This window comes from Mobula hypostoma, chromosome 1, assembly GCF_963921235.1.
Source record: "Mobula hypostoma chromosome 1, sMobHyp1.1, whole genome shotgun sequence".
Taxonomy (NCBI): Eukaryota; Metazoa; Chordata; class Chondrichthyes; order Myliobatiformes; family Myliobatidae; genus Mobula; species Mobula hypostoma.
The window spans coordinates 33,167,715-33,182,595 of NC_086097.1; the positions used below are offsets into that span (position 1 = coordinate 33,167,715).

The window sequence follows — 14,881 nt, forward strand, 5'->3', positions numbered from 1 at the left end:
AAACAGTCCCCAAAAGAAAATAGTGTTGGCCAGATAGAACTAAAATCTACAGATCAGTGAACAAAAATGAGGCAAGGACAGTGGAAACATTGCAAGAACAAAGTCTTTGTTCTTGCAATGTGGTTGTAGGAATGGAGGTAGCCATTTTGTGAAACTGTCCTTGCAGCTGCCATTTTGTGAGCTGTTTGGTGAACAGGTTCAGGGATAACCTATCAGAGCAACTGAACATGAACACAATGTTTTCTGTTGATGATCTGATAAACCTGATTTCCGATTAAAAAGCTCTTTATTATGCAAAATGCAGGCTTGCCAAAGGAACAAGCTGTTATCTGGTCGGCTGGGGTCAGTGTTAGGGTGACCTACGTGAACTGGTTTGAACCAGCCTGCGTTGGGAAGAACAAAAGGAATTACCTAAAACACAAGACTGTAGAGAAAGCCATAAAGCAATATTGCTTGTAGCCTTGGGCCACTTCTAATCAGAAGCTGGCACAGATCAGTCATGATCTTGAGCCAACAAAATTGAAACATCATAGGAAAAAATAAATAAATAAATAAGAATGGAGGATTTCAGGAGCATTTACAGTCGCAGAAGTGGATGACCCCATGTCAGAAACTTGGAGACTACTTCAGTATCAAGAGGAACACCTGACCAATATAGACTCCTTTTCCCCAGTATTTCCTTTTCTCTTCTTTGACTGTTCAAGGAGTTTCAAGGAAACATAGTTGATGTGCATGCAAGTATTTAGTTGTGTAAATTCACGTGTTTGTGAACTGAGCCAGCAAACGTACTTGTCAGAAGTTACGGATTCTCTCTGTGCCGAGCTGATCATTACTATTGAGGGAAAGGGCTTGTAACAAAAGCTTACACCTTTATTCCTCCTTCCAAAGTGCATAACCAGGCACTTACTGATATTGTATTCCATCTATCACATCTTTGTCCACTCTCCCAGCCTAGCCAAGTCCTCTGCAGACTACCTGCCTCTTCCAAACTACTTATTCCTCCAGCTTTCTGAAGCCATTTGTTCCTCCACCCAGATCATTAACGTCTACAGGGAAAAGTTGCAGTCTCAACACTGACACCTGTGGAACTCTACTAGTCACCAGCATCAACCCCACTCTGATTTTTTTCATTCAGCCAATTTTCCATCCATGCAAGCACCTTGCCTCCAGTACTATGCTCCAACCTTGTTTAGTAGCCTCATCTGGTACCCCTTATCAAAGGCCTTCTGAAATCCAAGTAAACAACATCCACTGACCCGCCTTTGTCTACCTGCTTGCTACCTCCTAAAAGAGAAAATTTACAGTGATGTTGCTGGGAATTGAGAACCCAAATTATAAGGAAAGGTTGAATAGGTTTGACTTTATTCACTGGAACGTAGGAGGATGAGGGAAGATCTTATAGAGGTTTACAGACTTATGCATGCAGGCTTTTTTTCCACTGAAGTTGTGTGAAGCTAGAATTAAAAGTTGCAGGATAAGGGTAAAAGGTGAAATGTTTAAGGGGAACCTAAGAGGGTACTTCACTCAGAGGGTGGTGAGGGTGTGGAATGAGTTGTCAGCGAAGAGGGTGGATGTGGGTTGAATTATATAACATTTAAGAGAAACTTGGATAGGTACCTAGATGAGCAGGATATGGAAGGCAATGGTCTGGCTGCAGGTGGTTGTGATGAGACAGAAGCCCAAGCCTTTACATACTTTATAGTGCTTGGACTAAAGAATTCCAACAGATTAGTGAGGTAATTTCTCCCCTTAATGAAATCATGCTGACCTCACTCTCCCAGATATTCCAAAATGTCATCCATAATAATGAACTCTAAAATCTTACTGACCATTGAGGTCAGACTAACCAGCCTCTGTCTTTTGTCTCTCTCTCTCTCTCTCTCTCTTTTCATAAACAGGAATGTAATTTTTGTATTTTTTCTAATCCTCTGCATTCTGTAATTGCTTTTTCCTTTTTAGAATCAGAATCAGGTTTAATAGATAGGTAGATACTTTATTGATTCCACAGGAAATTACAGTGTCACAGTAGCATTACAAGTGCACAGATACAAAAATATTAGAAGAGAAGTAAGAAGAAAAAAAAATAAGTTGCCTCAAACAGTCTAACAGGATGGGGTCTAATGACCGAGAGTAAGAAGGACCTCATATTGTCACGGTCCAGTCTGTTGACTCCTCATTTCAGTTAATTTCCTTTTCCCCGTGTTCTACCGGGCTCCTTGATTAGGGCACCTGATCCTCATCCGAACCGGCAGCATAAAAAGGCTGGTTTAGATCTACTCAGTGCTGGACTGTCACACCGCAGCCAGTGAGGCAATGCATGTTCCGGGCCGCCGAGAATGGTGGATTCTAAGTGGCTTCGGTGCCTGGGGCTGCTTCGGGAATTCTGTTTCTTCATGTTCAACCAAGTGATTGCTGGCCGTTTGCCGCTTCATGTGCTACCTCATGTCAGGATACGAATTGTCTGTCCTTGTTTGGTTTTGTCGTCTCGTGTCCAGCTGAGGATTGCTGGCCATTTGCTGCTCCTCGGAGCCAAGATATGAGTTGTCTGTCGTCATTGGGTTTTGTCGTCTCGAGTCCAGCTGAGGATTGCAGGCCGTTTGCCGCTACTCCGAGCCAAGATACGAATTGACTGTCGTTGTTGGGTTTTGTCGTCTCATGTCCAGCTGAGGATTTTCCCCTCCTCCAAGCCAAGATACAAATTGGCTGTTGTTGTTGGGTTTTGTTGTCTCGTGTCCAGCAGAGTTCTGCAGGCCATTTGCCGCTGCTCTGAGCCAAGATACGAATTGTCTGTCTTTGTTTGGTTTTGTTGTCCTGCGTCCAAGTCCAGGCTCCATGTCCAAGTCAAGTCTGAGTCCAGCCCCTGTGTCCAAGTCAAGTCCAAGTCCAGGCTCTGTGTCCAGGTCAGGTCTGAGTCCAGGCTCCGTGTCCAGGTCAAGTCCGAGTCCAGGCTCCGTGTCCAAATCAAGTCCGAGTCCAGGCTCCGTATCCAAGTCCTAGTCCAGGTTCTGCGTCCGCATCCGAGTCCAAGTCCAGGTTCCGCGTCTGAGTTCAGGCTCCGTGACCAAGTCCAAGTCCAGGTTCCTCTGGTTTGTTGTCCAATGTTTACGTCCATGTAAGCGTCTAATCCTCGCTCTCTGGCCTTCCTGGCAACTATTACTAAAATACACTTCTGTTAATGTTACCCCCGTGTCTGTGTCCTGCACTTGGGTCCGCTCCCCACGCCCCTTTGTGACACATATGGCATTTTCGAGCAGCGCAGTTGTCTTAGTCTATACTAAAAGTGCTCCTCTGTTCAGCCAAGGTGGCATGCAGAGGGTGAGAAACATTGTCCAGATTTGCCAAGATTTTCTGTAGGGTCCTTTGTTCTTCCACAGCCTCCAGTGTGTCTAGTTTGACTCCTATTACAGAGCCAGCCTTTCTAATCAGTTTGTTGAGCCTGTTGGGATCACCCATTTTAATGCTATTGCCCCAGCACACCGCAGCAGATGTCGTGAAATTTGTTGTTTTGTGGCAGCAGTACAGTGCATACATAAAAATCACTATAGATTATAATAGGGATATATATGAAAATAAATAAATAGTGCTAAAAGAGAGCAAAATATTGAGGTAGTGTTCATGAGTTCATGGACCATTCAGAAATCAGGTGGTAGAAGGGAAGAAACCGTTCCTAAAAGGTTGAGTGTTGAGTCTTAAGCTTCTGCACCTCCTTAGTAATCAGAAGGGGGCATGTCTGAGATGGTGACAGCCCTTCATGATGGATACCGCTTTCTTGAGGCATCACTTTTTGAAGATATCTTCGGTGGTAGTGGTGGTGGTGGAGTGGCGGGGAGGCTAGTGCCCCATAATGGAGCTAGTTGAGCCTACAATCTTCTGCAGCTTTTTCTGATCCTGTACATTGGCATCTCCATACTAGATGGTGATGTAACTAGTCAGAGTACTCTCTATGGTATATTTGTAGTAATTTGCTAGAGCCTTTGGTGACCGACTAAATTTCCTCAAACTCTGATGAACCTTATGTACGGCATGATCTGTCTGGATGGCACACAAACAAGTTTTCGCTGAATCTCGGTACATGTGACTGTAATAAACCAATCACCATTACTTTCTGCAATCCAAGGATCTTCACACGCGGTTCCAGTTGCTTCATCATGTGGCTCAGAGTGTGATGCTGGGGAGGAGGATGAGGATGAGGAGGAGGAGGAAGCTGTGATTGAGGAGGAAGAATGTGAAGCAGCAGTTTCTTCACTTGTTCGCAATCCAAAAGGTTTGGAGAAGGCACCGATGTCACAAAAAATCAATGATGAAAAGCAGCAGAGAGCTCCGAGGCAGGAGGTAGTTACCGACCGATTACTTAGCAGTGGCCAGGCATGGACACAGACCAAAGAGGACCAAAGCAAGGATAAAGCCAGGGTCAACCTTCTCGAGATTCTACAGCAAGGGGGCAATCTAAGGTTGGTACTTCTAATGTGTGAATTTATTTATCCTAAAAACAGTCCAACAACAAGATATGAACACCTGGTGGTGCATTTGAAACTACTGATATGCTGTTCTGTCATCTGTTTCCACAGCAAGGTGCAGGCTCGCTTAGCCTTTGCTGCCTACCTGCACCGGGTACAGCTTCGCCTGCTGAGGGAGTGCTGTGGCCAAAATAAAATCACCATGCATACAGACCAGGATGAAGAGCAGATGGTAAATGAGCAGTATACTGGTAGTGGACAGAGACTGTGGTTAATGAGCAGGAATCCACCAAAGAAACTGGGGAACACTTCCTTACTTCATACCCTGAGCCATAGGAAACATTTCCTGTGTGTGGTGGAACTCCTTCATCCTTACAACACCGTGATTAAATGTGGGCTGATTGTCTAGAGACTTCTACTGTTGATCCAAATACATGAGTTAAAATCCCACCACAGCAGCTAGAGAATGTATGTTCAAGAACAAAATGTGGAATTAAAAAGACCATAAATATTTTGTGACCATAAAACTATTAGATATTTTTAAAGGAAAAAAGATTTAAGGTTAGCTTTATTTGTCATGTGTGCATCGAAATATTGAAATGCGTCATTTGTGTCAATGACCAACACAGTCCAAGGATGTGCTGGGGGCAGCCCGCAAGTGTCACCACATGTTCCGGCGCCAACGTAGCATGTCCGCAACTCACTAACCAATATGTCTTTGGAATGTGGGAGGAAACCACAGCACCTGGAGGAAACCCATGTGGGCAAGGGAAGAACGTACATACTCCTTACGGACAGTGGCAGGAATTGAACCCTAATTGTCATATAAACATGACTGGTTCATAGGACAGGAAATCTGCCAACTTTAGTTTGTCTGTCCTATTTGTGATTCCTCATAACTGTTCTGTCAAATGACTTCCCATTTTGGGAGTAATTAGAGATGGGCACTAAATGCTAATCTTGCTCAAGATGTAGATGTGGCCTGAACAAATTAAACGCTACACACAGGACTGGATTGTTGAACCTGATCTCTAGGGTGCAGTGCTAGATTAGGTAATGTGATAGCAAGTATTGTCTGTAGTGGAAATGGATCTTCAAATTATTGCTGACACTTTCTGTGCTATTTCTGCTTTATTCCCTGTAACTGCTGTCTGTTCAACAATCTCCTCTGTTGCTGAGGGTATTCTGTGACAAAATATGCAAGCAATATTCTCTACTGATTCTCGTTAGCCTTAGGTTAGTGATGCAGTGGTAGAACTGAAGCAGTGTTTGGAGAATTGATATTGACAGTAAGATAAGATGGCGAGTATTCCCCAGGGCGGTGGGCAGAAAGGGGTGTCTGGAATGTTATCATTGAACCCTGACTGCAAGTGACAGCCCCTTGTCTGTTTCCCTTACAGGAGCTGGTGATCAGATTCCTGAAGCGAGCAGCCAGCAACTTTCAGCAAACTGTGCCGATGGCCCTACCCAGCAGCCAACTCCCAGTTTCTGAACGGAGATGCATTCTGGCTCAGCAGTTAGGGCTCTTTATCCATTGCTATAGTAAGGTGAGGGGTATATGGCCAGAGCCTTGCAATTACAGCCACAACATCAGGCTGCATTACGGTGAAGGGTTGAAGGCAAATTTAATGATTGTTCTGAAAACTGTTCCAAGATTGGATAGAATGCAGTGGATTCCTATTACTTGTGACACATTGAGACCAGTACATTTTGGCCCAAGTAAGCTGCTGCCCCAATTAGCCAAAGTTTTTTAGAAATATAGTTCAAAGTACATTTATTATCAAAGTTAAAATATTTAAAAGGGTATAAAAATACAAACTATCTTTTAATTTGAGTAAAAAGTTCTGCATTTAAATGAAGTTAAAAACTAATTTGAACGCCACCATTATTACTAAATACTTTAAATCTGTGTATTAGTTCATAATATTTATTGTTGGAGGAATTTGTCCAGTGTATTCTACTGTGTTTTTTTGATTGACTGTAAATGAAAAAATCAGCATAAGAACCTAGTCCAGATAAGAGTGCCTTCATACAATGCTTTGAAGATTACAGCCTCCAAATTCTCATTTTCATTGTAACATTCAAGATGATTGTCGTTACCTTCAAATTCTTCATAGTTCCTAATCATAGTTCCTAATTTGCTGAAGTTGTAAAATTGTTTCATTTTCACTCCTAGCCATTACTGGCATCTCTAAGTCTCGGTACTTAAAACTTCAATGAGCAAAACAGTTCCAAATTGCCTTACTGCTTATTTCTTGGCAACTATGTGACAAAAATTACCGCTTTTTGAACAGAAACACACGTAACTGGCGTGTTTTAAAAACTGTTCACTTTAATGTAGTATCACTCACAATGTAGTATCTAATGGCCGTGCAAGTACACGTGACTAATGCTAGTTAGAAACCGTTCAGCAACGGTCTCCAGTCCCAATTAAGCGATATAGTGTCCTAAATGAACAGCAGAAGTCCTGGCTATTTTCTTGATTAGTTATTTTTAAAGAGTTGTCCCAAATAAGTGGCTGCCCTGATTAATTGATGGCCCAATTAACTGGAATCCACTGTACATGGCACATAGGAGACTAAGCACAGTACAGGCCCCTGGCTCCACGACGTTGTGCAAACCTTTTACTCTACTGTAAGACCAATCTAATCCCTCCTTCCAACATAGCCCTCCATTTTTTTCTCATCCATGTACCTATCTAAGAGTCCCCTAATTGCCCCTAAGGTATCTACCTCTATCACCATGCTAGCAGGGTGTTCCACGAACTCACCATTCTCTGTATAAAAAAAACTTACCTCTGAAATCCTCCAATATACTTTCCTCCAATCACCTTCAAATTATGCCCTTCATATTAGCCACTTCTACCCTGGGAAGAAGTCTCTGGCTATCATCTTGATCTATACCTCTTATTATCTTGACACATCTGTCAAATCACCTCTCGTTCTCCTTTGCTTCAAAGAGAAAAGCTGTAGCTTGCTCAACCTATCCTCATCAGACATGTTCTCTAATCCAGGCAGCATCCTGGTAAATCTCCTCTGTACCCTCCACATGAGGCGACCAGAACTGAATACAATACTCCATTTGTGGGCTAATCATGGATTTATAGAGCTACAACATTACACTGTAGCTCTTGAACTCAGTCCCTAACTAATCAAAGCCAACACAGCATGTACCTTCTCAACCACCCTATCAACTTGCATGGCAATTTTGAGGGATCTATGGATAGAATATCAAGATCCTGCTGTTCATCACACTGCTAAAAATCATTCCAATAACTCTGTACTCTGCCTTCGTATTCAACTTTCCAAATTGAATCACTTCACACTTTTTCAGGTTGAACTCCATCTGCTATTTCTCAGCCCAGCTTTACATCCTGTCAATGTCTTGTTGTAGTCTGCAACAACCTTCCACACTATTCACAATTCCAACTTCCTAACCCATCCTTTCACTTCCTCATCCAAATCATGTATAAAAATCACAAAGAGCAGAGACGTAGGAATTCCCTTAGTGAAGGCTGAGTGATTTTAAAATTAAAACAGGTTGCTGTGGAATGGAATTGACAACCACTTTTTCCCTTCACAAAGTAGATGAAACTCTGAAGGCCCCCCCAAAAGGTTACTAGGGGTGAATCAAACTGAGGGACAATGCAACATGTTGAAAAGGTTTTGGGGGAATGGAACTCATTTAATTTATGATGCAAATCAGCTATAATCGATTCCTTTGCTGAGGAGATTTACCAGGCTGCTACCCCAATTAGAGAGCATATCTTATGAGGAAGTTTGAGTGAGCTTGGGCTTTTCTCTTTGGAGTGAAGAAGGATGGGAGGTGACTTGATAGAGATGTAAAAATGGTAAGAGGCATAGATTGAGTAGACAGCCAGAGACTTTTTCTCATAGTGGAAATGGCTAATACAAGGAGGCATGATTTTAAGGTGATTGGAGGAAAGTATAGGAGGTAGGAATTTTTACACAGAGATCAAATTATTACACAGTATACTGAACTTGAGTAAGGTAAGACAATAACAATGCAGAATAAAATGTAATAGCTATCCGAAAGGTGCAATGTGTATCAATAACAGTGCAAGATCATAGAGAGGTAGATTGGGAAGCAAGAGGTCCATTCAAGAGTCTGATAACAGCAGGATAGAAGCTGTCTCCGATCCTGGGGGTACATGCTTTCAGGCTTTTGTATCTTCCATCCAATGGGAGAGATGTAGAAGAGAGAAAGTCTGCGATGGGTGGGGTCTTTGATTATGCTGGTTGCTTTACTGAGGCAGTGATGTGCAGACAGAGTCCATAGAGGGGAAGATGGTTCGTGATCAATCCCTTTCTGCTGAAACACAGGGAAAACCACAGAATGAACATTAAACCCTTTTCTGAAGGAGACATACCAGTCAACACCTGGTTTTTGGTTAAAGGGATTTTTCAGAAGCATTCAAGCACATCCTAACCCTGATTCTAGTGTTAGGGTCCCATATAGTAGCAGGCAACCTTGTCAGTGTTGCACTCACTCAATGCTACACTGAAAGAGTCAGCCTGGATTGAATGCCCAAGTCATCGAGTGGGATTTGAACTCATAGACACTTGTAAATGAAGCTGTGGGTAAGATAAGAAAAGAGCAGGGACTTTGGATTATCCACTAAAGCAAGTTGCACAACAAAATTGGGGTACTTGGCTCTTACCCATCTTTGTATTTTCAACTCAGGAAACAGATCAAATCAATAAGAAGAACCAGATGGAATTGAATCTGGAGACTTACATTCAGCAGGAAGAATTCCAAGCATTTGTCAGTAAAGCCAGGTGAGAGGGCTGGAAAATGCATGACAGCACTGTGAGTAATGGAGAATTGGAAATGCAGTCTCCTGGTTTAGACACTATTCAGTTTGCAACCTCTGCATGATGAGAGAATGTGCCATTCATCCTAATCAGGCTGAGGTTCAGCTCCAAGAAGCTTCCTTTGTTTCCTTTTGGAAGAGTTTGGGGAATGGAGTGTGTTAATAACACTGATAAGTAAAGATCTCTGTCCTGAGGATCTGATTTTGAATGTTTCAAGCCAGTCTCAGGAAAAAGGCCAAGGATGGTCCATCACTCCACTCCAATCAGAATATTAAAATACCCAGCAACAAACAAGCAGGCATAGAGAGAGGAAAAAAGAAAAAAGATGAGAATACACAGGCTGATGTGCTCAGTTCAGCTATCCTTCCCCAGCCTGATGACAGTGGGTCCTGGGTAGAAATAGAACTACAGTTAGATATGATTGATGCCTGACTCCATACCAGCAGTACTGTCAAGGAGAAAGGGAGATGGATGTCACAGGGGGCCAGGATAAGGCTGCAGTTCACATGGAATCTCAGTGGGGCCAAAGGGACATCTGATCTCAAGGGGTGTGCTAATGGTGCTTGGGCAGAAGGAGTGGTACATGATACATTTGAGTCACAGAGGCAAGAGGAAAGGTGGAACAACAAAACAGTCTGGTGGAGGAATCAGCAGTTCAAGCAGCTTCTGTGGGAAAGGAAATCTAGATGTTCTTTCCTTCTGTGGATGCTGCTCAACTTCCTGAGTTTCTCAAACAGGTTGTTGCTCCAATTACCAGTGTCTGCAGCCTCTGGTGGCTCCAAGAAGGGAAGGCAGTTGGCTACATAGCAAATCATGGGGGTTGAGGAAGAGAGATACTGCAAGGTAAAAATCAGCCAAAACTGATGATGCTGAAAATCTGAAAAATAAAAACAGTGTTGAAAACATTTGGCAGGTTACACAGCATCTGTGAAGAGAGAAATAGTGTTTCTGATTGTGAACTCTTCATTGGAACTGAGAAAGAGAGAAAAAAAGTAGTATGAGTAGCAGAGAAGGTGAGGGAGGGAGATAAATAGAACAAGAGGAACTTCTCTGACAGATTGAGTCAGGATAGCCTGATGTGGCATAGTAAACTTTATCAGGTTTATTATCAATGACATGAAATTTGTTTTCTTGCAGCAGCAGTGCAGTGCAACAACATAAAATCACTATAAATTACCAAAATCAAGAAATTGTGCCAAAATACAGAATTATGAAATAGTGTGTGCACTCATGGACCACTCAGAAATCTGATGATGGTGGTTGGGAAGAAGCTTTTCCTAAATCAATGGGTACGGGGCTTCAGACTTTTATACCTTCCCCTTCATGGTAGTAATGAAAAGAGGGCATGTCCCAGATGGTGAGGGTACTAAATGATGGATGCTGCCTTCTTGAGGCACAGCATCTTGACGATGTCCTCAATGGTGGGGAGTGTTATGCCTGTGATGGAGCTGGCTGAATACATAACTTTCTGTGTCCTCTTATGATCCTGTGCATTGGACCCTCCATACCAAGCTACGATGCAACTAGTCAGTATTATCTTCATCTTACATCTACAGCAATTTATCGGGTTTGGTGACATACCAAATATCCTCGAACTTCTAATGAAGTAGAGCCACTGGCGTGCTTTCTTCATGATTGAATCAATATCTTGGGCCCAGGAGAGATCCTCTGAGATGTTAACAACTGTTGAGGAAATGTATGCAGAGGAGGAATGGGGGCGGCCCAGGGTAACAACTGGTCTCTGGGGATTTGCAGCTATGTGTGTTTTTGTTTCAGATCTCACTGTTATTATTGCCTCAGCTGTAAGTTAATGTCACTGTCACAATGTCTTTTTTATTTGAAATTCCTTTTCAGTGAGATTGAGTTGGAGAAACTACTGACGATCTACACACACAAGAACAGATCAGCCAGTGTCTTCCTTGGGACTAAAACCAGAAGCAGGAACCAGAGTACTAATACAGAGGAACCTAATGGCAAACCCACCAGAGGTACGCAGCTGCAGTGCGGAAGTGAGGAAAACTTCACATAGAACAATACAGCACAGTACCAGCCCCTCAGCTCACGATGCTGTGCCGATCTTTTAATCAAGTCCGAGATCAATCTTTCTCTCCCTCCCACATAGCCCTCCATTTTCTGCTCATCCATGTGCCTATCTAAGAATCTCTGAAATGACCCTAATGTATCTGCCTTTTCCACCATCCCCGAGCAGAACATTCCTTGTATATCTCTCTCTGTATATAAAATAAACTTGCCTCTGATATTCCCCCTATAATTTCCTCCAATCACTCTAAAGTTATGCCCCCTTCGCCATATATGCCCTGAGAATAAGTCTCTGGCTGTCCACTCAATCTGTGCCTCTTATCATCTTGTAAACCTCTATCAAGTTAACTTTCATTCTCCTTGGCTCCAAAAGAGAAAAGCCCCAGCTCTCTCAACCTATTCTCATAAGTCATGCTCTCTAATCCAGACAGCATCCTGGTAAGTCTTCTCTGCACCCTTTCTAAAGCTTCCACATCCTTCCTATAAGGAGGTGACCAGAACTGAGCACAATGTTCCAAATGTGGTCTAACCAGAGTTTTACAGAGCTGCAACACTACCTCACGGCTTAGGTGCTGCTTCTGCAGTAGCTTATTCCATATTAATTTCTGTACCAATTTCTTCAATTATAAGTTCCATTAACTCCCTTTATTAACGGGAATTGCTTGTGTAAATAGATCACATGGGAATAACAGCATGCAAAGCAACTCCTGACTCTTCAATTGGAATTATTGTAATTGGTTTATTACTGTCAAATATTAGCAAGTATGAATGGGGGGGGGTATGTAGAGCTATGGTCTAGGTGCAGCTCGATGGAACTAGGCAGAATAACAATTCGACATGGACCTGATGGGCCAAAGGGCTTGTTTCTGTGCTGTAGTGCTGTATGACTATCATTATCCAATAAAGGAGGGTCATTCTGGGCCGCCAAGGGTGCTCTCAGCACTTCTCCGTTGTAAATGGATTAAATGGAGTTGGTTGAAGATTGGCTTCCGTACTGGTTGGGATCTCAGAAGGGAGTTGAGAGGAAACACCCACTCAACATTTGTCACTGAAATTTCACAACATATGCCAGTGATATTAAACATGATTCTGATTCTGAATATTGTTCCAAGAGCTTCAGCTGTTCAGCTATGTCCTTCACACTTGCATGCTGGGCCTGCCTTGTCTGGGTAGGATTGTTCTAGGAGCCCTCTCCATTTCACCACTATTCACAACATCATGTGGCACTCTGCAGAGCTTTTATCAAAGTCATAGTTAGGCATGGATACAGGCCCTTCAACCCAAACAGTTCATGCTGACCAAGGGTGCCCACCCAACTAGTCCGAGTTCTGCATTCGGTTTGTATCCCTCCAAGCCCTGCCCTCCACTTGGCTGTCTAAGTGCTTCTTAAGTGGTACTGTTGTACCTGCCTCAAACACTTCTCCATCAGGTCATTCCATATACTCACTAGCGATGAAAAAGTTACTTTTTAAATATTTCCCCTCTCACCCTAAATCTATGCCCTCTAGTTTTGACTCTCCTACCCTGGGGGAAAAGCTATTACCAACCACCTTATCTATGCCTCTTATAATTTTAAGCACTTCTATAATATCACCCTTCATTCTCCTATATTCGGAAGAATGAAGGCCCAGCAATATTGTACGTTGGTTGTAGGATCACTGATTTTTCTCTGTTGCTTGCTGTTGGGCATATAATTAGCTCGCTGGACTGTGAAGTTCTCTTGCATCACTTCCACTACTTGGTCACCAGGCAGCTTCCTACCCAATTCTTGTTTCATCGTTTTGCTTCTTCAGTAACTGAAGTTGCTAATTTTCTGAGTAACAGTTAAACAAGGTAATGCACCCCCAAATACCTGTTATATTGCAGCATCATTAATTGAATTGTCCTTGAATTCTTTTGTAATTTCATTACTCAAACTCACCTTAAGTATTGAGTGTTGCCATGCTGGCACCAACCAGCAGTTTCAGTCAAGTGTTTACCTTGGAAATTTCCATTGGAAATCAGTTTCAATATTAAATATTGACACAAATGGGATCGAATACTGCACTAACATAAAAGTGAGAGTTTTGGACAGACATTGCATACAGTTGTTTGATCATTAGTGAAATGTATGCAGAATAATATACACGTTATGTTACAACATTGTTGAAGAATGTTACTCAGAAACACAATTTGATTATTTTATCTCAGTATCAAGTAGTTATTAGAACATAGAAAATGGAAATCTATAGCACATTACAGGCCCTTCGGCCCACAATGTTGTGCTGACCATGTAACCTACTCTAGAAACTGCCTAAAATTACCCTACCACATAGCCCTCTAATTTTCTAAGCTCTATTAAATTGAATTGACTTTATTACTTAGGTCCTTCATGTACACGAGGAGTAAAAATCTTCATAATGTTCTCAATTGTGCCCCTGTAGAAAGTTCTTAGGATTTAGGGTCCCATACCAAACTTCTTCAACTGTTTGAGGTGAAAGAGGTGCTGTTGTGCCTTTTTCACCACACAGCCGGTATGTACAGACCACGTGAGATCCTCAGTGATGTGTATGCTGAGGAACTTAAAGCTTTTCACCCTATCAACCCCAGCTCCATTGATGTCAATAGGGGTTAGCCTGTCTCCATTCCTCCTGTAGTCCACAACCAGTTCCTTTGTTTTTAACCATATGTATAACCATATAACAATTACAGCATGGAAACAGGCCATCTCGGCCCTTCTAGTCCATGCCGAACTCCTACTCTCACCTAGTCCCACCAACCTGCACTTGATCCATAACCTTCCATCCCTTTCCTGTCCATATATCTATCCAATTTAACTTTAAATGACAACATTGAACCTGCCTCAACCACTTCTGCTGGAAGCTCGTTCCACACAGCCACCACTCTCTGAGTAAAGAAGTTCCCCCCAATGTTACCCCTAAACTTTTGCCCTTTAACTCTCAACTCATGTCCTCTTGTTTGAATCTCCCCCACTCTCAATGGAAAAGGCCTATCCATGTCAACTCTATCAGTCCCCCTCATAATTTTAAACACCTCTATCAAGTCTCCTCTCAACCTTCTACGCTCCAAAGAATAGAGACCTAACTTGTTCAACCTTTCTCTGTAACTTAGGAGATGAAACCCAGGCAACATTTTAGTAAACCTTCTCTGTACTCTCTCAATTTTATTGACATCTCTCCTATAATTCGGTGACCAGAACTGTACACAATACTCCAAATTTGGCCTTACATCTATGTACCTATCTAAGAGTCTCTTAAAAGACCCTATTGTATCTGCCTCCACCACCGTCGCTGGCAGTGCATTCTACACACCACTCTCAGTATGAAAAACGTACACCTGATATCCTCTCTGCACATACTTGCAAGCACCCTAAAACTATACCCCCTCGTGTTAGTCATAAGACCATAGACCATAAGACATAGGAGCAGAATAAGGCCATTTAAGACGAGGGGTCTGAGTTTTATGTCCTGTAAAAAGGAGCATTTTCTCTCTGGAGCCTTCTTTTTATGTCAATCTGTGTCATTGTGTTCCCACAATGTGTCAAAGGAT

General features: G+C 42.5%; 1 protein-coding gene across 9 annotated transcripts in view; it reads left to right on the forward strand.

The window, feature by feature from the left end:
- The window catches only part of ttll5 (tubulin tyrosine ligase-like family, member 5), a 508,510-nt gene that overhangs the window by 271,911 nt on the left and 221,718 nt on the right, over window positions 1–14,881 (forward strand). For all 9 annotated transcript variants that reach the window (XM_063045983.1, XM_063045976.1, XM_063045953.1 and 6 more), the window contains exons 21-25: window positions 4,118–4,451; window positions 4,569–4,689; window positions 5,858–6,004; window positions 9,162–9,256; window positions 11,147–11,280. In XM_063045983.1, coding sequence (XP_062902053.1) covers window positions 4,118–4,451; window positions 4,569–4,689; window positions 5,858–6,004; window positions 9,162–9,256; window positions 11,147–11,280 — 831 coding nt within the window. The remainder of the gene's footprint in view (window positions 1–4,117; window positions 4,452–4,568; window positions 4,690–5,857; window positions 6,005–9,161; window positions 9,257–11,146; window positions 11,281–14,881) is intronic.